At 35.9% G+C, this 24136-nt stretch overlaps 1 protein-coding gene across 1 annotated transcript in view; it reads right to left on the bottom strand.

Moving 5' to 3' along the window:
• ATRNL1 (attractin like 1) overlaps positions 1-24136 on the bottom strand; it is a 702872-nt gene that overhangs the window by 632311 nt on the left and 46425 nt on the right. The window contains exons 6-8 of the mRNA XM_032609094.1: positions 21532-21706; positions 18876-18963; positions 9855-10110 (exon numbers count right to left, since the gene is read on the bottom strand). Coding sequence (XP_032464985.1) covers positions 9855-10110; positions 18876-18963; positions 21532-21706 — 519 coding nt within the window. The remainder of the gene's footprint in view (positions 1-9854; positions 10111-18875; positions 18964-21531; positions 21707-24136) is intronic.

Below are 24136 nucleotides of genomic sequence, written 5' to 3'. Positions count from 1 at the left end.
TTGCCAAGATATAAAAACCCTTAGCCCGGGCTTCCCTGGTGGCGCAGTGGTTGAGAGTCCACCTGCCGATGCGGGGAACATGGGTTCGTGCCCTGGTCCGGGAAGATCCCACATGCCGCGCACGGGCCACTGGGCCTGCACATCCGGAGCCTGTGCTCCGCAACAGGAGAGGCCACAACAGTGAGAGGTCTGTGTACCGCAAAAAAAAAAAAAAAAAAACCCTTAGCCTATAAAAAACAAAAAACCCTTAGCCTATATTTTCTTTCCGTGAGTTTCTTGAAAAATTTGCTCCATAGTTGCCATGAGTTGTAGGTTGCTTTTGAGAAATCTAATATAATCTCTTGCCCTTGTAAGATATTTCATCTTTCTGCCTGAAGAGCCTAGGAATTTTTTTTCTTTATCTTTTAAAATATAGTATTTTTATCAAGATGTCTCAAAATTGCTGCTGTGGGTGAATTTTAGCAGGTATCCAACTCAGAAGCTTATAAACAGGAGAATAGATAGGCAAATTATGGTAGAGTCAGACAATGAAATACAGTAATGCAAAAAAGTTAACTGTAGGAATACATAACAACATGAATTAATCTTGGTTATATAGTGATGAAGGAAATAAATGAAAGCCTCAGAAGACTGCCTAAAATATTATTTCCTCTTCATAAAATTCAAAAACAAGTAAACAAAACAATATGCCATACAAGCATACATGTATAGGTGATAAAGCTATCTTTTTTAAAAAAATACATAATAAGAAATTCTGGATTTCAGACTAATGGAGAGGCAGAAAACTTTTTTTTAAATAAAGTTTTTTATGAACATGAATTATTATAAAGAGAAAACTTCAAGGAACACAACAAATGGTTATCTTTTTAAGATAACTATTCTCTCATCAGATATACTTTTGGGGGTGACTTTGCTAGTAAGACATGATTAGTTCTATGTTGATGACATAATAACCAAATAAAGCTGAGTTAGAGTAAACATAATTATTAAAAAAAACTTAATAATAATCAACAAATGGTTTTTCTTTAATAATTAGAAGGCAATACATAGACAGATAAGAGTGCTGCTTATTTTAAAAAGTTAGAATAGCTAATGCTCTTGAAAAATGTTAAGCAAATATATCAATCTCAAATAATATAAAATGCTACAGATGACCACATTAAAATTTAAAAATTCAAGAATAGTAGTACTAGAAATGAACTAAAGGACCTAGCTCCATGCCACTCCAAAAATTTGTATTTCTTCTGACATTTTTCTCCATAACAAACTGTGCGGGACTTCCCTGGCAGTCCAATGGTTAAGACTCCATGCTTCCACTGCAGGGGGCATGGGTTCGTTCCCTGGTCTGCGAACTAAGATCCCACATGCCACATGGGGAGGCCAAAAATAAATTAATTAATTAAATAAAGGTTAGACCTTATTTATTAAAAAAAAAAAAAAAAAAAAAAAACAAGTGTGAAGTTCTCTCACAAAACACCTCTTTCTCCCAACCTCCAGGATCCTAATACCTAAGTACGCATGAAGGACCATTTAGGTTAAAAGTTAGATTTGAATCTCCGAGAACTAATAGTAGGTGCAATCAGACATGCTCAAAATGAGTAACTGTAAAGAGTATAATAAAAAGACTGTTTACAAAAGTATGGCTAGGATAATATCCTGGGACTATCAGAGCAGAAAGCCTTTACTATCCTGCGGCATGAAATAAGCAAGAGGAGGGGCTGTTTTCTAGAACTCTAGAGAGTAGGTGTATGGGGAAGAACACCAGAAAGTTAAGCCTTCAGTAGGACAACCCAATTAACCCAAGAAGATCCAGCAGGGAGAGAGTTGGAGGAATAAAATACCTTAACCTCACTCATCTCCCACCTTCTGATCTACTGATGGTGCCTCCTACCAGCTGACCCCAACTGAAGGCTGCAGGGCATGGGAGCAGAATGGAATAGTGAAGGGTAGATCTGGAGAGACAAATGAAGAGTATCAAACACAGTACCATATGAATCACATCATCACTAGAAAAAGAATAATTTGCACAGTACACAATTTAAATAATTTGGCTAATATACTTTTAAAACATTCAGGAAATATATAGATTCATTTTTAAAGAATACTGCTGAAAACCCTATTCATTCACCCACAAATATTTATCAAGCACTTAATACATGTCACTTTACTAGAAGTAGACATACAAAGAGGTATACAGCAGGATTCCTCTCTAAACTTAACTTCTTGGGAAAAAAAATGCAAGTACAAAAACAATACCTATAAAAAGCAGTATATGTGTCATATTCATTTATAAACAAAGAGTTACAGGAATTTAGAGGATAATTAAACCACTTCCAGAAAATGAAAAAGGCAGAAAGTATAGCTGTGGAACACCGAGAGCCTTTCATCATTACACAATTATAAAGGCCACCTCCACTTCGTTACTTAAACAAGTTTATAGAGCCTTTACTGCAAGCTTATCTCCTCATTATACATTCCCCTGATAATTTTCCTGATCATTTCCAATAATTTTTTCCATGAAGCTTACAGGTTACTGTCACTCCCAACCACTTAATAACCATACACTTCTAGAAGTTGTACACTAGGGTGCCTGATAAAAAATTTCTCTGCCAGACCTATTTACATGTGCTCCACAGAAACTATTTTCTCGAGTATTCTGTTGTTCTACATCTACACACATTTTCATATAAATCAAGCCACACTCAAGGAAACAAATCTTCAACTAAAGAATGGACTGACTTTGGAGAGACAGCCCACAGGACTCAAATACTATGTGTTGATTTAATGCCTGGGTAATTAAGTTCCATCACCACTGTGGTAAATGCTTTATTAACAGACCCTTTAATGGCTGCCTTCTCACGCCTACATTACCTCTCATCTCCCCTAAGACTGTTACCTGCATTTTCCAAGTGAGATTCACTTGAATCCTTGTTTCATGGTCTGCTTCTGTGAAAACCCAGGTTTAAAAACATCCTATATTTCCTGCCACTAACTTCTTTGCTCCCCTTCACAAACAAATTTCCTTGAAAGAACTGACTTTGCCCATTGTGCCAGATTCCACTCCTCTAACTCCCTCTTAAATCCAGTCAGGCTTTTAACCCCAACATTACACAAAAACTGTTCTTGTTGGGACTTCCCTGGTGGTGCAGTGGTTAAGAATCCGCCTGCCAATGCAGTGGACACAGGTTCGATCCCTGGTCTGGGAAGAGCCCACATGCCACGGAGCAACTAAGCCCGTGCACCACAACTACTGAGCCTGCGCTCTAGAGCCCACGAGCCACAACTACTGAGCCCGTGTGCCACAACTACTGAAGCCCGCACACCTAGAGCCCGTGCTCCTCAACAAGAGAAGCCACCGCAATGAGAAGCCCACGCACTGCAACAAAGAGTAGCCCCCACTCGCCGCAACTAGAGAAAGTCCATGTGGGGCAATGAAGACCCAATGCAGCCAAAGATAAATAAAATAAAATAAATAAATTTATTTAAAAAACCAAAAATTGTCCTTGTCAAGATCACCAAAGATCTGCAACAGTACTAAACTTAATGGTCAATCGTTAGTAATTATTTTACTCGACCCATCAGCAGCGCAGCACTTGGCACCGTTGATTACTCTTCTGTATAATAATCTTTCATCACTTAGCTTCTAGTTCACTGTACTCTTCCTTGCTTATTCCCTTCTTCCCCCCTACCTCTTATCATTGGGCTCAATCCTTTTCTCCTTTCTATCTACACCCATTTCCTTAGTGATCTGATCCAATCTCATGGCTTTAAATGCCATCCATATCCCAAGAAGTCCCAAATTTACATCTCCAGCCCAGATCTCTCTCTAGAGCTCCAGATCCATACAGCCAACTGCCTACTTGACATTTTCACTTTAATGTCTAATGGATATCTCACGTATAACATGTCCAAACTGAACTCCTGACCTTCGAATCACCTTCATCTCAAACCTGCTTCAGAGTCTTCTACACGTCAGTTGATGGCAACTTCACCATTCCAGTGGCTCATGCCAAAAACCCTGGAATCATCCTTGACTCCTCATTTTTTCTCAGACACTACCTCCAAACCCTCAGCAAATACTATTTGTTCTACTTTAAAAACATACAAAACAAACTGACTGATTATCATCATCTCCAATACTAACACCCTGGTCTAAGCCACCATCACTGCCCAGAGCAATTCATAAAATGCAATGACAGTGCCTAAGACTTTTAACTACAGTTTCAAGAGCTAAAAAATATTCTGCAGTATTTTAGATTTTTTTTCAAATGTTAATGTACTGTGTTCAAATTAAATGATTAAAGTAAAGTTAACCAGATGGTTCCTTTGTTTTAAATCATATTATTATCAAAATATCAGGGAAGAGTCACAGTACCAAGCACAGAGCCAGAAATACTTCAGAATTATCTGCAACATTATTAGAAGTTGAGTAAGTGGTCACTTGGAGTATGTTAATTGGAAGGTTTTGTCTCTTTTTAAAATTTCTACATAATGGTGAGATCAATATCCTTAGGGTATACTTCAGAGTAAATTTTTTTTTTTTTTTTTTGTGGTATGCGGGCCTCTCACTGTTGTGGCCTCTCCCGTTGCGCAGCACAGGCTCCAGACACGCAGGCTCAGCGGCCATGGCTCACGGGCCCAGCCGCTCCACGGCATGTGGGATCTTCCCGGACCGGGGCACGAACCCGTGTCCCCTGCATCAGCGGCAGACTCTCAACCACTGTGCCACCAGGGAAGCCCCCAGAGTAAATTTTTATCTAGGAAAATACTCTGTTTTCATTAATTACTATGCTATAACTTCAGCTTTCTTTTCAGTTACCCTCACTGCAATGCTGGTTAAAGTGACAGCCTCTTGTTTAATTAAAAACAAACAAAAAAACTTTTTTTCTTAGTTTCCTAGAAGCTTTAAACATGTAAGGTTAATCACAGTAAAACCAATCTACATTTGGGTAGTTGATGCCATTAAAATCAGTCAAGAAAAGAAGCCTAGACTCACATCACAGTGTAGTAATTCCCACTAAGAACAGAGGGAAAAAAATGTTAACTCTCTCCACTGAGATAAGCATTCACTTATAACTAAGATGACAAATTATCCCATTACTTATATTCAGAGCAGCCTTACTTAGCATAGTATTGTTCCCTAAAGTGGCACTTGTCTATGGTATACACAACTTAATTATTCTGACAACATCTTTATATATACCTATTGTTTTGTATTCTTTCAGAAGTACTTTCCAAAGTGGAAGTACTTATGGATTATTTTTTTGACATCACATACTTTAACAATAAGTGACAAATTCAAAATGCTTTAGGAGTCAAGTAATATGTTAACTTTATATTATTAAGATATCATTCTTGAAAAACTGATGAGTTTTACTTTGTACTTAATTTATAGCATTTTAAAACTACTCATAATTCACCTACTATTCTTATAAAACTCATAAATCATGTATTCTTCCCATTTCCACCTTATACTACATTCATAAAGGTACCTAACAAATAATACAATTAATAGGACAAAAATCAAACCAAAAATACCCTGTTGATAAATTTATTTAGAAATAGTATTTTGGTTATAGAATAAGGAAAAAAAAAAAAAAACCTCTGTAGAAATACTTTAAAATTTACCAAAACTACACTTCACATTTTGTAATCAAATTATTCCAGGGCTTCCCTGGCGGTGCAGTGGTTGAGAGTCCGCCTGCTGATGCAGGGGATGCAGGTTCATGCCCTGATCTGGGAAGATCCCACATGCCGCAGAGCGGCTGGGCCCGTGAGCCATGGCTGCTGAGCCTGCACGTCCGGAGCCTGTGCTCCGCAACAGGAGAGGCCACAACAGTGAGAGGCCCGCGTACCGCAAAAAAAAAAAATTATTCCAAATAAAACCTAAAACCTACCAACCAATGAATTTACTGGTTAACAGTCCATACCAACATTTACCATTCAGAGAAGATTAGAATAAATTTGTTGTGCCTTCCTAACCATCCGTGGAAAGTATAACCACCACATCTCAGGACTGAATGAGACTATCCTTCAATAAAGGGAAATATGAAAAAAGTAAAATATATTCTGTGAACTGTAAACTATATCCAGTAGGGAGATGGGGTAGGGAAGGCATGTACCAATCAGGTGGCCTATAGATTTGTTTCAATGGCCAAAACTGTAGGTAAACCCATGCAGGTATGGCATCAAGGAACTTCTATATAAAGCCGGGGTCCCTAAAGGGTTATACCATCAATGAAAAAGTGAGGTTTTTAAAAATCTGTTCTGCAGAGGCAGACAGAAAACATCTATTTCAGCTCTGGCTCTACATAGAGGAAAAAAGTAGTTTGGGCATAGACTAAACATAACGTCACTTTAGAGCATAAATTCATCTTACATTCAAACTCAAAAAAAAAAAACCACATGCCAAAAGTTTAACTTAATTTGGACCTATGTTGCTAGGCCCCCAGAAGTCCACACTCTCTCTCTAGAGCAGGGGTAGGCAAACTAAGACCCAGGGCTAAATCTAGAACAAAGCCATGCCCATCTGTTTATGTTTACGGCTCCTTTCATGTTACAACAGCAGAGTTGATTAGTTTTGACAAAGACCATATGGTCCACAAAGCCTAAAATAGTTACTATCTGTCCCTTTATAGAAAAGACTGTGACCCCTAGCATAAAATACTTATAATAATGTCAAATGTGTTCAAAGTAAAACAATATGAATTAAATTAGTAGAAACAGTAGCCTGTAAATTGGAGGTTGATCAAAGAGTAAAAGTACTGGTTAACTGTCGACTTAAAGTATTCATTTTAAAACTTAAAATGTCATCACCTATGGTTCAAGTACAAGCATGGTAATAGTTTAATCCTGAATCTTCCTGTTTTCCTCACGGAAGACATAAAAAATAAAGAAAACATGGGGAGGAAAAGTGAAAGAAAAAGAAAATTAAATTTCCAGAGAAATTAGGAATGAAAAAAACTCACCAACTCCAAATCAGGTGCAAATATGCAAAAAGCCAGTGAAACTAAGAGAATCAGATAGAGAAAGCTGCAAGAATGCAGAAAGGAAGACAAAAAACAAGGAACATGGAAGAAGCCTAATGGTAGATCTCAAATATTACCTCTCTTGTTCCCACAAAAAAATGGGCCTCACTCTCCCTGATCACAAGAAGAGCTATAATTAAAAACAAAAAAAGACAACAAAGTAATTTAAAAAAAAACATAAAACGTACATAAAATGTACAAAAACCAGAGGGATCACAAAGCAAAATCTAACTTTCTCTTGTATACAAGAGATACATTTAAAACAAAGTGATTCTGAATGGTTAACAATAAAGGAATGGGCAAAGGTACACAGGGAAAAGGCTGACTTCCCCACCAAAAAAAAACCAAGAGCCATAATATTAATAATAACAATGTTGAAATCAGATCAAAAAACACTGAACAAAGCACTTTATAATATTACAAGATACAATTTGCAATAAAGATATAACAGTTATGAATATCCATAATAGCAACTTCCATAAAGCATAAATTCCAGAATATACAAGAAGAAATAGGCAAAAATAAACTAATATTTTTAGACTTTTATTAACTTTCAGAGCATGATAGATCAAGTTAAATATAAGTAAGGAAGAAAAGACCTAAACAGAATAATCAACAAAGTCGATTTTATATATATGTATCAAATGCTATACTTTAATATTATGGGATTTACCTCCTTTTCAAGCGTCTATAGAACATTTATGAAAATTGGGCCCCAAAGAAAATCTCAATAAATTACAAAAAGCAGAAATAATACCTACAACATTCCCTGAACACTATAATAAAACCAAAAATTAAAAACAAAAACAAAACAACCTTCTTACATAGAAAATTTGTCACTCTTAATTAAACGACTCTTGGGCCCATCTGAAAAATGAGAATGACTCACCTACATGTGCTTCACTGCTACCATGAGTTTGTTATGACAATAATGTATGTAAATAGGTTTATTTAATGCAGCATTTATTAACCATTACACTCTAAAATGTTCCTATCACCAGAATTCTTTTTAGATTTCTTCTATTTTCTCAGTAAAATAAGAAGAGAGTAATGATGAAGAGTGAAGTGTTGGAAGTCTGAAGAGAGAAAGGAAAACATGTGAAACAGTCATCTTGGAAAACTGTAAGACAGACTGGTGATTAAAACTCGGTAAATGAGAAGTACAGACAAGAGAGGGTGAGAGAGAGTGAAGCACTAACCAGAGGCTCAACGGACTAACGCCTCTGGTAAGGCTGAAGAATTCCCAGAGTCTGGACACTCTTCAGGAGTAAGCTGGGAAGATCAGCAGTACTTGAAGAGTAAGATACCTGAAATGGAAATTATGGGATTCGTAGCAGGTACACAAGGTCAAGAGTACCGCAATGCAAGAGGAAGACCCAAACAGGATGAAAAACAAGATCTTTGTAAGAAAGATCAAAAAATTGAGAGGACAGAAGTATTTAAATGGATCCTAAAATATCCATAAAAATATCTGGCTAATATACGTAGGACAGAGACAGTGAGCCAGAAGCTATATTCTTCCAGGAATTAAGCACAGTGATCAAAGGAGCAACAAAGGAGTGTAAGATGGAGAAGTAGTAGGCGGTATAGTCTGATGATGTAAGATTCAAAGTTGAGTGATTTAAAGGAGGAAGGAGTAAAAATAGAGTGGAGGGGCTTCCCTGGTGGCGCAGTGGTTGAGAGTCCGCCTTCAGATGCAGGGGACACGGGTTCGTGCCCCGGTCCGGGAAGATCCCACATGCCGCAGAGCGGCTAGGCCCGTGAGCCATGGCCACTGAGCCTGCGCGTCGGGAGCCTGTGCTCCGCAACGGGAGGGGCCACAGCAGTGAGAGGCCCGCGTACTACAAAAAAAAAAAAAAAAAAAAAAAAAAGAGTGGAAATGACAGTAAGAAGTACGGAGGATACATATCCCAATTCTAGCCCAGCTGTACTGGGGATATGAAAAAGAGAAGATCACTTAAAAGGACTGAAGGGGAAACAGTGGAGAATTTAGAAGGAAGTCTTCCTCTGACACACAACCACTCTCTTGTTGTTGCCAGTGGTGATCTGCAAATGAGTTCTCTCATTAAGACTACACAAGGACTATAAATAGTTGAATATAGTTGTCTATACACAAAAGGGCCAAAAACTTGAGTTCATAATCCTGGCCAGAACCGGAAATGGAGTATGTTCCTGAATCTAAATAGCAAACAGCATATACACATCTGTAGGCAAATTAAAAAAAAAAAACAACTTACAACTGTTTGAAAATGTCATAAAGAATTCAAAGAAATAAAGTACCAGAAAAATAAATTAGAGTATTTAAGAGTCATATGTAGATTGCCCCAGTCACCTTCACACACCAGATATATAATCTTTTATAGAAGCCAAAAGACTGCCTTTGGGAAGCTTACTTTAGAAGAATAATACATACATAGAGATATTGCAATAAGATTAGAAACAGAACCTTGAAAAATGAAAAATCCTGAAATCATGGAATGCATAGTTAAGAAACTGGGGTAGTTTTAGCTTTCAGTTCATAAGTAAAATCCAAAGAAATAGCACCATCTATTGGAATTTCAGATATTTAAAATACATATTCTCAATTCTTAGAAAATGTGTCTAGTATGTAACATTTCTGCACATTTGGCTAAGAAGATAACTTACATATTAAAGGACAATTTCTAACATAAAAAAGTTTATATTAAAAAGAATTAATTCTTGGTTTATAATTCTAATCTCAAATAACTAACCATTTTGACTAAATTCATATGAAGGTTTTATTATAGATAAAATATTCTCAACCAATAAAGAAGAGTACATAGTTACATGTTCAAAGTAACTCACAGATATGGTATTCCTGTATGCTGCTTGTATAACCATATATTGCAGAATATCCAAATATTATGATCATGACAACATCTCTACTATCCAACTCCATAATATGTGCTGAATGTCCCTCCACAGCGTACTGCTGACCATGTCCAAGCACAGTAGGAGTTTTTGTACTCCATGACTGACTATGTATGTTAAAAACCCATAATTCATCTGTGACATTGCCATCACTTGTTTCAATTCTGCCTCCATACATAAAGATGTTTTCCTGTAAATTAAAAAAACATATGTTAATAAAAAAAATATTTGTATCTTAGCAAGATATATTAGTTAAAAATAAAGATTAATTTAAACATTAAATTTTAGTAATTGCTCACAACATGCATAAGACATAGTTCTTATTTGTAAAAAGTCAAATGAGAACACATAAGTAGTGATAATTAATTCTTTTCCTTACAAGAAGGGGGCACATCCACACTTACAAAAAGTTACTTTAAGGTATCTTATTTAAAAGTTATGTAGTCAATTAACCATGGTTTTCATTATCCTAGTTGTTGAGTCCCTAGTTGTTAAATTTGAATTTTACCATCTATTTGTACTGCTTTGTGCTAGTCTCAGTCATTCACTGTTTTCATCATTGTTCACCAGAAAGGTAGATCACATTTGCGTATATTATGTGGAGTACATTTTTATTACCACTTCTCACGGCTATGAGCAAATACCTTATAGCACTTATAAATTATACAATTTCAATATGATTGAAATGAATGATATATAAATCATTACTATTTCAACAACCTAGAAAGAGAAAAGAATTTCTTCAACCTAATAAAGAGCATCTAAGAAAAACAGAAAGCTGCTATTACATACACTTAATGGTAAAAGACTGGATGTTTCACCAAGGTCAGTAATAAGATAAAGGTGCCTGCTTTTGCCACTTACATTCAACATTGTACTCAAGAGTTTAGCCAGAGCAAATATGCAAAAACTGAATAAAGGTATAAAGATTAGAAAAGAAAAGTAAAATATTTCTATTTGTAGGTGATATGAACTTGTATACAGAGAATACTAAGAAATAAAAAAACAATTAGAGGGGGCAGAGTCAAGATGGCAGACTAGGAGAATGCAGAATTCACGTCTCTGCACAACTAGGGCACCTACCAGGCACCAGTGGGGGACCATGGACACCTAAGGGGATGGGAGGAACTCCCAGTGACCGGGTAGGACGTGGGGCATTGGGGGAGTGAAGGGGAAGAAGTGGAGGCAGGACGGGACTGGCACCCCTCAAGGGCAGCTGGGGGAGGGGAAGGGAACTCAGGCCAGAAGGGGGAAATTGGGGAACCATTGGGAGGGCAGAGGACCAAAAGGGAGCATGGCCAGGTTTCCCCTGCCCACTTGGACTCCCAGGAACCTGGTGAGATCCCAGGCCTGATCCTCTGCCCACCGTGGCCCCCTCCAGCCACGCAGGTCCTGAGGGAGTGGGAGGGAGGGAAGGGGGAGCAAAAGTAAAGGCTGGACCTCTGGGACCGGCACACCTGAGGGGCAGCTGGGGCAGGGGAGGAGTTCCTACAACCAGTGGGACCCACCCACGGTTAGGGATCCAATGGGTCAGGGGAGACCCTGTGGGAGATGGTGCAGGAGGGACATGAAGGAACGGAAGGGAAGTGGGCCAGCGCTTTCCCTGTCCACTTAGGCACTGGGAAGACTGTTGGGCTCCCGGGCCTAATCCTCTGCCCTCGGAGCCTCCCTCCTGCCATGCAGAGCCCAAACCCTGCCCTGCACTCCCACCCAGGGCCCTACCTCTACACATGGAGACCCCCTCCAACAGGCTGGGCCTAAACCCCACCAACACACCCTCACCCAGGGCCTTACCCCTCCAAACTCTGGAATTCCACTCTCCAGAGGCCCTCCTTTCCACTTGCTGCCTCTCCCCTCCTGCCAGGTCCTAAGCAGAGGCCCTGCCCTACGCTTGAACATCATCGCCCCACACACGCCCGGCCCCCCGGGCCTTTTCTGGTTGCCTGGGTCCTGAGCCTAGGCCCTGCCCCATGCTCAAATGTCACACCCCGCACCCGCCTAGGTCCCGCCCCACCCTAAACCCCACCCCTGCCTAAGTTCCACCCCTGCCTAAACTCCTCCCACATAGCCAAGGCTTTTTTTATTCTTTTTCCGCTTTTAGATTGGGGTTCTGCTTTACCTTGTTGATTCATTTATATTTTTATTTTTCCTAGTAAATCTTTTATTTTTCTAATTTTATTTTATTCTTTATACTTTGTTATTGTTCCCTCCTTTTGGCTTGTTCCCCCTACCTTTTTTTTTCTGTTTTCTGTTGTGGTTTTATTTTACCTTGCTGCAATTATATTTTTACTTTTCCTAATATATCTTTTATCTTTCAAATCTTTTTGTTTTTTTATTCTTTGATATCGTACTGCTCCTTTTCTCTTTCTTTCTTTCTTTTTTTTTTGCTTGGTTCCCAGGCCAGAGATAGGGCCCAAGCTCCTGCGGTGGGAGCTCCAAGTCCAACCCAGTGGATTAACAGAGAACCTCACACCCTAGGGAATATTAATCAGAGTAAGGCCTCCCAGAGGTCCTCATCTCAGCACCAAGGCCCAGCTCTATCCAACTGCCTGCAAACTCCAGGGCTGGACACCTAAGGCCAAACAACCGGTAAGACAGGAATACAGCCCCAACCATCAAAAAAAAGAAACGACAAGAAAATATACTACAGACAAAGAAGCAAGGTAAAAACCTACAAGACCAAATAAATAAAGATGAAATAGGCAACATACCAGAAAAAGAATTCATAGTGATAGTATAGATGATCCAAATTCTCAGAAACAGAATGGAGAAAATACAAGAAACATTTAACAAGGATCTAGAAGAACTAAATAGCAAATAGTGATGAACAACACAATAACTGATATTAAAAATACTCCAGAAGGAATCAATAGCAGAATAATTGAGGCAGAAGAACAGATGAGTGAGCTGGAAGATAAAATGGAGGAAATAGCTGCTAGGGAGCAGAATAAAGAAAAAAGAATGAAAAGAATTGAGGACAGTCTCAGAGACCTCTGGGACAACATTAAACACACCAACATTCGAGTTATAGGGGTCCCAGAGAAAGGAGAGAAAAAGAAAGGGTCTGAGAATATATTTGAAGAGATTATAGTCAAAAACTTCCCTAACATGGGAAAGGAAATAGTCAATCAAGTCCAGGAAGCGCAGAGTCCCATACAGGATAAAGCCAAAGACAAACATGCCGAGACACATATTAATCAAACTATCAAAAATTAAATACAAAGAAAAAATATTAAAAGCAGCAAGAGAAAAGCAACAAATAACATACAAGGGAATCCCCATAAGGTTAACAGCTAATCTTTCAGCAGAAACTCTGAAAGCCAGAAGGGGGTGGCAGGACATATTTAAAGTGATGAAAGGGAAAAACCTACAACCAAGATTACTCTACCCAGCAAGGATCTCATTCAGATTTGATGGAGAAGTCAAAAGCTTTTCAGACAAGCAAAAGCTAAGAGAATTCAGCACCACCAAACCAGCTTTACAACAAATGCTACAGAAACTTCTCTAGGCAGGAAACACAGGATAAGGGAAAGACTTACAAAAACAAACATAAAACAATTAAGAAAATGGTAACAGGAACATACATATCGATAATTACCTTAAATGTAAATGGATTAAATGCTCCCACCAAAAGACACAGACTGGCTGAATGGATACAAAAACAATACCTGTATATATGCTATCCACAAGAGACCCACTTCAGACCTAGGGACACATACAGACTGAAAGTGAGGGGATGGAAAAAGATATTCCATGCAAATGGAAACCAAAAGAAAGCTGAAGTAGCAATTCTCATATCAGACAAAATAGACTTTAAAATAAAGGCTATTCAAGAGACAAAGAAGGACACTACATAATGATCAAGGGATCAATCCAAGAAGAAGATATAACAATGGTAAATATTTATGCACCCAACATAGGAGCACCTTAATACATAAGGCAAATGCTAACAGCCATAAAAGGGGAAATCGAAAGTAACACAATTATAGTAGGGGACTTTAACACCCCACTTTCACCAATGGACAGACCATCCAAAATGAAATAAATAAGGAAATACAAGCTTTAAATGACAAATTAAACAAAATGGACTTAATTGATATTTATAGGACATTCCATCCAAAAACAAGAGAATACACTTTCTTCTCAAATGCTCATGGAACATTCTCCAGGATAGACCATATCTTGGGTCACAGATCAAGCCTTGGTAAATTTAATAAAATTGAAATTGTACTAAGTATCTTTTCTGACCACAACACTATGAGACTAGATAACAATTACAGGAAAAAAACTGTAAAAAATACAAACACATGGAGGCTACACAATACGCTACGAAATAACCAAGAGATCACTGAAGAAATCAAAGAGGAAATCAAAAAATACTTAGAAACAAATGACAAAGAAGACACGACAACCCAAAACCTATGGGATGCAGCAAAAGCAGTTCTAAAAGGGAAGTTTATAGCAATACAATCCTACTTCCAGAAACAAGAAAAACCTCAAATAAACAACCTAACCTTACATCTAAAGCAATCAGAGAAAGAAGAACCAAAAAAACTCCGAAGTTAGCAGAAGGAAAGAAATCATATATATCAGATCATAAATAAATGAAAAAGAAATGAAGGAAATAATAGCAAAGATCAATAAAACTAAAAGCTGGTTCTTTGAGATGATAAATAAAATTCATAAACCATTAGTCAGACTCATCAAGAAAAAAAGGGAGAAGACTCAGATCAACAGAATTAGAAATGAAAAAGGAGAAATAACAACTGACACTGCAGAAATACAAAGGATCATGAGAGACTACTACAAGCAACTATATGCCAATAAAATGGACAATCTGGAAGAAACGGACAAATTCTTAGAAAAGCACAACCTTCCAACACTGAACCAGGAAGAAATAGAAAATATACACAGACCAATCACAAGCACTGAAAATGAAACTGTGATTAAAAATCTTCCAACAAACAAAAGTACAGGACCAGATGGCTTCACAGGCAAATTCTATCAAACATTTAGAGAACTAACACCTATACTTCTCAAACTATTCCAAACTATAGCAGAAGGAGGAACACTCCCAAACTCATTCTACAAGGCCACCATCACCCTGATACCAAAACCAGACCAAGATGTCACAACAAAGAAAACTACAGGCCAATATCACTGATCAACATAGATGCAAAAATCCTCAACAAAATACTAGCAAACAGAATCCAACAGCACACTAAAAGGAGCATACACCATGATCAAGTGGGGTTTATCCCACAAATGGAAGGATTCTTCAATATACGCAAATCAATCAATGTAATACACCATATTAACAAAATGAAGGATAAAAACCATATGATAATCTCAATAGATGCAGAAAAATCTTTCGACAAAATTCAACACCCATTTATGATAATAACTCCCCAGAAAGTAGGCAGAGAGGAAATATGCTTCCTCTTAGAGGAAAACATAGGCAGAACACTCTATGACATAAATCACAGCAAGATCCTTTTTGACCCACCTCCTAGAGAAATGGAAATAAAAACAAAAATAAACAAATGGGACCTAATGAAACTTCAAACCTTTTGCACAGCAAAGGAAACCATAAACAAGACCAAAAGACAACCCTCAGAATGGGAGAACATATTTGCAAACGAAGCAACTGAGAAAGGATTAATCTCCAAAATATACAAGCAGTTCATGCAGCTCAATATCAAAAAAACAAACAACCCAATCCAAAAATGGGCAGAAGACCTAAATAGACATTTCTTCAAAGAAGAAATACAGATTGCCAACAAACCGATGAAAGGATGCTCAACATCACTAATCATTAGAGAAATGCAAATCAAAATTATAATCAGGTATCACCTCACAATGGCCATCATCAAAAAATCTACAAACAATAAATGCTGCAGAGGGTGTGGAGAGGCACTGTTGGTGAGAATGTAAATTGATACAGCCACTATGAAGAACAGTACAGAGGTTCCTTAAAAAACTAAAAATAGAATTATCATATGACCCAGCAATCCCACAACTGGGCATATACACTGAGAAAACCATAATTCAAAAAGAATCATGTACCACAATATTCACTGCAGCACTATTTACAGTAGACAGGACATGGTAGCAACCTAAGTGTCCATCAACAGATGAATGGATAAAGAAGATGTTGCACCTATATACAGTGGAATATTATTCAGCCATAGAAAGAAACGAAATTGAGTTATTTGTAATGAGGTGGATGGACCTAAGTCTGTCATACAGAGTGAAGTAAGTCAGAAAGAGAAAAACAAATACCGTATGCCAACACATATATATATGTAATCTAAAAAAAAATGGTTCTGATGAACCTAGGGGCAGGACAGGAATAAAGACACAGACATAGAGAATGGCCTTGAGGACACAGGGAGGGGCAAGGGTGACAGCTGAAGGGTACAGGACTTCTTTACAAGGTGATGAAAATATTCTAAAATTGATTACGCAACACTGCAATTTTGACAAGCCTGCAAGAGATAATTGCACAACTCTGAAGATACTAAAAAGCATTCAGTTGTATATTTTAAACACATGAATTGTATCATATGCCAATTATATCTCAATAAAGCTGTTACAAGAAAATGAAATAAATCAAAAAACTGAAAGAAAACAAAGAAACATATATCCACATACATATGTACATAGAGAGATTTTTATTTAATTTCTTAAACATGTATATGCATAGCACAAAACAGTGGTAGTTTATTCTTTACATTGCTCCTGTGTTTTCCTAATTTTCTTAAACAAGCACAGAAAATATATAAGTTCTGATTTGAAGAATATAGTCACAGTCCACAAAACACATGAATTTTTGTTGATTCAAAATAAAAACCAATTAAATAGCCTGATTTTTTTTTTTTTTTGCAGTACGTGGGCCTCTCACTGTTGTGGCCTCTCCCGTTGCGGAGCACAGGCTCCGGATGCGCAGGCTCAGCGGCCATGGCGCACGGGCCCAGCCGCTCTGCGGCATGTGGGATCTTCCCGGACCAGGGCACGAACCCGTGTCCCCTGCATCGGCAGGCGGACTCTCAACCACTGCGCCACCAGGGAAGCCCCAATAGCCTGATTTTAATCATGCTAAATTCATGAACCCCACAAATACATAAAAATAACTGATTAAAAGCAATCCCTATCAAAATCCCAATGACATTTTTCATAAGTAGAAAAATCCATCCTAAATTATTATGGAATCTTAAGGGACCCTGAATAGATGAAACAAACTTGAAAAACAAGACTGAAGTTGGAGGTCTCACATTTCTACATTTCAAAACTTACTACAAAACTACACTAATCAAAACAGTGTGGTACTGGAATAAACACAGATCTAGATCAAAGGACTAGAGAGCTCAGAAATAAATCTTTGCATATATGATCAAATGCTTTCAACAAGAGTGCCAAGACCATTTAATGGGGGAAAAGTCTTTTCAACAAATAGTGCAGGGAAAACTGAATATCCATATGTAAGAGAAAAAAAATTGGACCCTTACTTTATACCCTAAACAAAAATTAACTCAAAACAGATTAAAGACCTAAGAACTAAAACTTCACAATTCTTAAAAGAAAACATAGGGAAAAGGCTTCATAATATTGGATTTGGCAATGATTTCTTGGATATGACACCAAAAGCACTGGCAACAAAAGAAAAAACAGATAAATTGAACTGTGTCAAAATTAAAAACCTGCCCATCAAAGGACACTATCAATAGAGTGAAAAAGCCCACAGGATGAGAGAAAATATTTGCAAATAATATATCCAATTAGGGGATAAAATCCAGAATATATAAAGAACTCCTACAACTCAACACCAAAAAAAAGTTTAAAATGGGCAAAAGACTTGAATATATGTTTATCCAGAGAAAGCATACAAATAGCCAATAAGCACTTGAAAAGATGTTACGTACCACTAATCATTAAGGAAATACAAATCAAAACCACTATGAGATACTGCTTTACATCCATCAGGATGGCTATTATAGGAAGGAAGGAAAGAAGGAAAGAAGGAAGGAAGGAAGGAAGGAAGAGGAAAATAACAAGTGTTGACAAGGATATGGAGGAATTGAAACCTTTGTGCACTGCTGGCAGGAATGTAAAACTGTTACAGCTGCTGTGGAAAACAATATAGCAGTTCCTCAAAAAATTAAAAATAGAATTACCATACAATCCAGCAAGTCCACTTCTGGCTATCTATCCAAAAGAATTGAAATCAGGGACTTGAAAAGATAGTTGTATACCCATGTTCATAGTAGCATTATTCATAATAGCCAAAAAGGTGGAAGCAACCCAAGTATCTATTGATGGATGAATGGATAAACAAAATGCAGTGCAATATATACATACAACAGAACATTATTCAGACGTAAAAAGGAAGGAAATTCTGACACATGCTACAAGATGGATGAATCTTGAGGACACCATGCCAAGTGAAATAAGCCAGTCATTAAAGGACAAACACTGTATGATTTCACTTATATGAGGTACCTAGAATAGTCAAATTCACAGAGACAGAAAGCAGAATGGTAGTTTGCAAGGTCTGGGGAAAGGGGGAAATGAGGAGTTACTGTATGGGTATAGAGTTTCAGTTTTGTAAGATGAAAGAGGTCTGAAAATAACAGTAATGGCTGTACAACAACTTGAATATACTTAATACCACTGAATTAATTCTACTCTTAAAAATGGTTAATATGGTAAATTTTTGTTGTGTATATCATGGACAAAAACTCAACCTTCATTTCTTCTCATGTTCAATGGCGGACTGTATTAAAATCTTTTTATTTTTACTAAAATAGTATAAAAGTCTTTGACATCTCAAGTTATTGTGATTCATATGATCTACTGTTCTTATTAAATGTTTGAAATAAATCTGAGATTTAGTATTTCTTCCTCTAAAGTCTAAAAAAAGAAAAAAAAGATTAAAATTTAAAGCAGGATTCATACCTGATATAAAGCAAGAGAATGCCCATATCTCTGGAGAGGTCCCCTTGATACAGTTCCTACATTCCATATACTGCTTTCTAAATTGTAACTAAAAACAAGAAAAAAAAATAACTTCATAAGCTAAGATTCATTTTCAGTTTTGTAATTTGCATATGCTTTCTTGTATTTAAATATTCATTAATTCAAAAACAATTAGAATAAACTCATAATTTCATATACCATATTAGAAATTTCTAATAGAGACTCATTCAAGATATACCTAGTCTAAATTAGGACTCAATCATTCGAATGTATAATATACAATAACTTGACTAGGCTATTTATTACCGGAGTTAATTTGTTCTGAACCAGCCGATTAACCTAAACAATAGTGAGCTCTTCTACACTTTTAAAGTCACCTGGGCCTCCTTGAAGCTCCTACCTTAAGGTTTTTGTCTGGCTTTCTTCTCTGCCAATGTCTGACCCCTTCAAGTCTTTGCTCAGCTCTCACCTTTCCCATGAAGCCTATACCACTACATTTGTGAGTGCAACTCCTCCTCTTTGGCATTCCTGATTTGCTTACCCCTGCTACCTATCTTGCTATCTATCTATATCTGTATATGAATATATGTGCATATATATAATTTATTTATAATATACATATTTATCATGCTAATTACATTTTTTTCTAATTGCCTGTCCTTCCTCACTAACTTCACAAAGATGGGATATTCATTATGTCCACTGACAGATCCCAAGTACTAAGCACAAAGTAAGTGTTCAAAACAATTTGCTATGCCCATGAATACATATTAATTCTAATGTCGATGTATAAATATTCCGTAAAATACTCTCTAATTTAATAGACACTAATACAAAACTTTTATATTATTTACTGAATAATTTGTCTTAAGCATAACATCTACACCTCAATTAAATTCTACCACAGAAGATAAATCAACTTATAACTGACACCATCACTTCTAAAAGCTTTTAAACATCCTTACCTACAGCTAAACCACATTCAGAAAAATGAAAAAATATTCTCTAACCTGTGAAAACAGCAACAAAGTTGCTGATTACTTCTAAGCTGATACCTCTAGTTTACTATAAAACTAAATAAACACTGTAACCAAAAGAACCAGATTTCAGACAAAAAAAAAAATTAAACTATCTGGTTCAAATAGAAAATATATGTTTAGGAGAATATCAAGTAAAATTCATCACTTAATTTAAAATATGCTATTTAACTTGTACAGAACACAAACTTTTAGGATCTCCATGTTTCCTTGACAACTATACTCTGTCTTCACAACTCTACTTTGCAAATACCACAGTTTAATCCAAAGTTCTACTTTATTTTCCCAACCTTTTCATTTTCATGAATCATAGTTAATTTCCTTTTCTTTTCCACATTTAACTCTTGGTTCCTCAGGTTCTTTGCATATCTTAACAATTCATTTTAATCCTACCAACTCTCTTTCAATTCTTTCTACTATATTTTATCCTTCATTTATTGTGTTACAGAATTCTAATTGTTCACTTAAATATTTACCTAAAATTCTTCCCCCTTCTCTCCAGAATTTATTTTATTTTATTTCATACTTTAATTCCAGTCTTATTCAATCATAGTTTTAAAGCAATCTCCTCTTATAACACAGAATTTTTTTGATCCCCAAAATTAACAGGATGAATATTTTCAGATATTAGAGTTTACAGATAAAATACAGAATGCCCAGTTAAACCTGAATTTCAGATAAACAACAATTTTTTTAGTATAAGTATGATCCATGCAATATTTGGGACAAAACCAAAAAATAAAATAAAATTATGAGGGCTATGCATACTAAAAAATTATTCACTGTTGATCTAAAATTCAAATTTAACTGTGTGTCCTGTATATTTATCTACTGAATATGGCAACCCTTTTGGGTATACACCATTATGGTACACTGTCCAGGGTCAGTTCCAACTGATTGATGCCCAAGTTGCATCAGTTATTACATATTATGAATATCACCCCTGAAAACAACATTGATAATCAAATTATTCTTATTTCCTCTTTTATTCTATTATTGAATAGTATTGAATAGTTCATAAAATAAAATTATCAGCTGAAAAAATCAGATAAAGCTAGCATCCATGCAGTTCTCCTTGTCATCTAATCACGCAAAGGACAATCTCTATTGAGTCAACAGTAAATGCATAACCTATCTTATAATACTGGCACTGTTCTCCCAACAAAAGCTTGTAAAGTAAATGCAAAGTAAAAGTTTAGGTAAATTAAAAGTTGCAGAAAAACTGAAAGTACTTTTATATAAGCAATTATACTTCATTCTGAAAAAATAAAAGGTAGCAGTATTCATAATGCCCAATATAGGCTTGGCCCGGCCTGGGCTTATTTAAAGTTAATATTTTCTTATTCAGAATTTATTTAAAAAGTTAATGAAATATCTATATAGAACAAACCTGTATGCCCAATGATAAATAACTTATTGATACACTGAGTTTATATATTCTCAAATCAGTCCTATGTGGCAAACAGATATATTACAAAAATAATCATTCATAAATTTGTATATCAATAACATAGGGCATTTAGGATAGTCTTATTACCGAAAAATATCCAGCCTAAAAATTAGACTGTGAAAATCTGAAAAACAAAAAGAAAACTTACTTCAGGACCATTTGAAAAGAACTGTAGTTAAAAGTATATCCACCAATCACCCACATAAATTTCCCATGTAAAACAGCTTTATGGGAAGCCCGACCTACAGAAGGACTGAAGGGTTTAACATTTGGCAGAATCCAGTAAGACTCAGTGGAAGGAACATTCAAAGAACAATCAGGACCTATTTAAAAAAATCAAACAACACAATGCATTAAACAAAGACCTTAGATTGTAGAAACAGAATACATGGATTAAGAGAATTTAAGAATCCAATGCTCATCTTATTAATAAATATAATGTACATAAATGGTCTGAAATATAACTTACAGGAAAAACTCTAAAAGCAAATGTAATGCTTACAGAGGAAAAAATCATACACTCAAATCAGACTTGGATACGTTCAAATAAATAATACAATCTGAAAGAATTACTTAAATGATATAAATTTCAGATTTATTTCAGTATGCTAATAGGATATTCGAACAGTAAACGATGTACTCAAATCCCAGTTCTGTCTCTTACTAAAGTGTGACCTTGGGAAAGTCTGCTTACCTTTGCCATCATCACGCCTTCATCTATAAAACAGAAATAACAATCTATCTCCTAAGGATTATTATAAATATTTAATTTTTTTTAAGACAGTGGAAATTAAAGCATTCATAAATTGTGAAATATAAAAATAAAATTACATTTTTTCTTAGCATCATTCTTATTAAGAACAACCAAAATTGGCATCAGTAGAGAGGCTTATTATCCTCAAACAGAAAATATTATTATGCATAATAAAATAAAAACTATTAATGAGTGCAGGATAACGTAAATACTCTAAGTTAAAAACACTGCCTTTTCCTATCCATGTTCATGATGTTACTCATGAGTCTTGGTTCCTCACCTGTAAAATGTAGCAGGCTAGGCTAGATCAGTGTTTCTCAAACTTAAGTTACGGAAGGAATGCTCCTAAAGGAAATGTATTTTCATCAAATTTAAGGGCTCACAGATTATTTTAATTCTAATGAAACTAATATGCTTAAACAAAAACTAGAAATAAATTCCTTATGTTTAAAGTTCTTTTATAAATATAAAACCAACATAAACATAAATTATGTATATAAACAACTTATAAAATCATTAAAATTAATTTTTGCTTAAAATGATGGATGGTGTTGTTCTGCTCAAAGTAAATCATTGGTCCTAAGTGGAAAATGATATCAATTCCATAGCACCTTTTTTATGCAACTTTAAGATACTTATATTATTTTGACAACATAATTCTCCCAGCACTTTTCTTTCATCTATCTTTTACAAACCTTTTTTATCCATAAAATATGCCATAACATCTGTTGACCTTCACTTATCACAAAAGTATCAGTACTCTTCAATATTCTTTTTAGCCTGCAATAAGGATACTACTTGGTCCTAACTAAATAGTCAACACAAATGCTGGCACTGCAATCAAGTGGCATTTTTATACAATTATGAGATCAATCACTTGATGTTAAATTTTCTTATATCAAAAAGTTTTAGATTATCACTGAATCAAAAAATTTTAAAGCTTCCAAACAGACCCTAATTTCAGAAATATTAGCCTTTACAGTTTTTATTTTCTCATTTGTTCACTCACCCGTGCATTCATTCATTCATCTTCCAAGTCCTTTTCAATGCTTACATTCTATGAGTCTGTATTTTTCAGGTACAAATTAGATAGCACCCTAGATTATCTCTTTGATAACAACACAATCTTTTAAATCAAATATAGAAAACTTTATAATTTCTGAGCGAAAAGACTGTGAACTATTCCTTAGTAACCAAAGAAATTAAAGGAACACACTGATTTTTTTTAAAATAAGTTAAAAAAAATAAAAATAAAAAAAAGAAATAAAAAGTTAAACTACAATTCTAAACCACTTAGAACTCATTTAACTCAGGTTGGCAAACAACAGCCCATGAGCAAAATCCAACCCACTACCTGCTTTTGTAATAAAGTTTCTTAAGAACACAGTATGCTCATTCATTTAAGTATTATCTATGGCTACTTCTGCAGTACTCAGCAGAGTTGAGTAGTTGCAACAGATATCATGCAATTCCCAAAGCCAAAAATAGTTACTATGTGGCCTTCTACAGAAAAGTTTACCAACCTCTAACTTAACTGAAGAGAAATAAGATCATATGGACAATTACACATAAGTGGTATACCTAATTGGTCTAAATGCTATATCTTGTTTTCTTAAAAAGAAAAATGTAGATTTATTTATATCAGGAATAATAAAGCAAAAAGAGTAAAATGTTAATAATAGGTTAATCTGGGTAAAGGACATTTGTATATTCTTTGTCCTTTTTTTTTCAATTTTAGGTATTTTAGGTATCTATTCTTTTTTTAAATTTATTTATTTTATTTACTTATTATTTTTGGCTGCATTGGGCCTTCATTGCTGCACACAGGTTTTCTCTAGTTGCGGTGAGCAGGGGCTGCTCTTTGTTGCAGTGCGCGGGCTTCTCATTGTTGCGGAGCACGGGCTCTAGGTACGCAAGCGTCAATAGTTGTGGCATGCAGGCTCAGTAGCTGTGGCTCGCAGGCTCTAGAGCGCAGGGCTCTACATGTAATCACAAGTGT

Source organism: Phocoena sinus, chromosome 16 (assembly GCF_008692025.1).
Source record: "Phocoena sinus isolate mPhoSin1 chromosome 16, mPhoSin1.pri, whole genome shotgun sequence".
Classification (NCBI taxonomy): Eukaryota; Metazoa; Chordata; class Mammalia; order Artiodactyla; family Phocoenidae; genus Phocoena; species Phocoena sinus.
The sequence above is the reverse complement of the archived record's forward strand: the minus strand, read 5'-3'. Positions and strand labels throughout refer to the sequence as shown.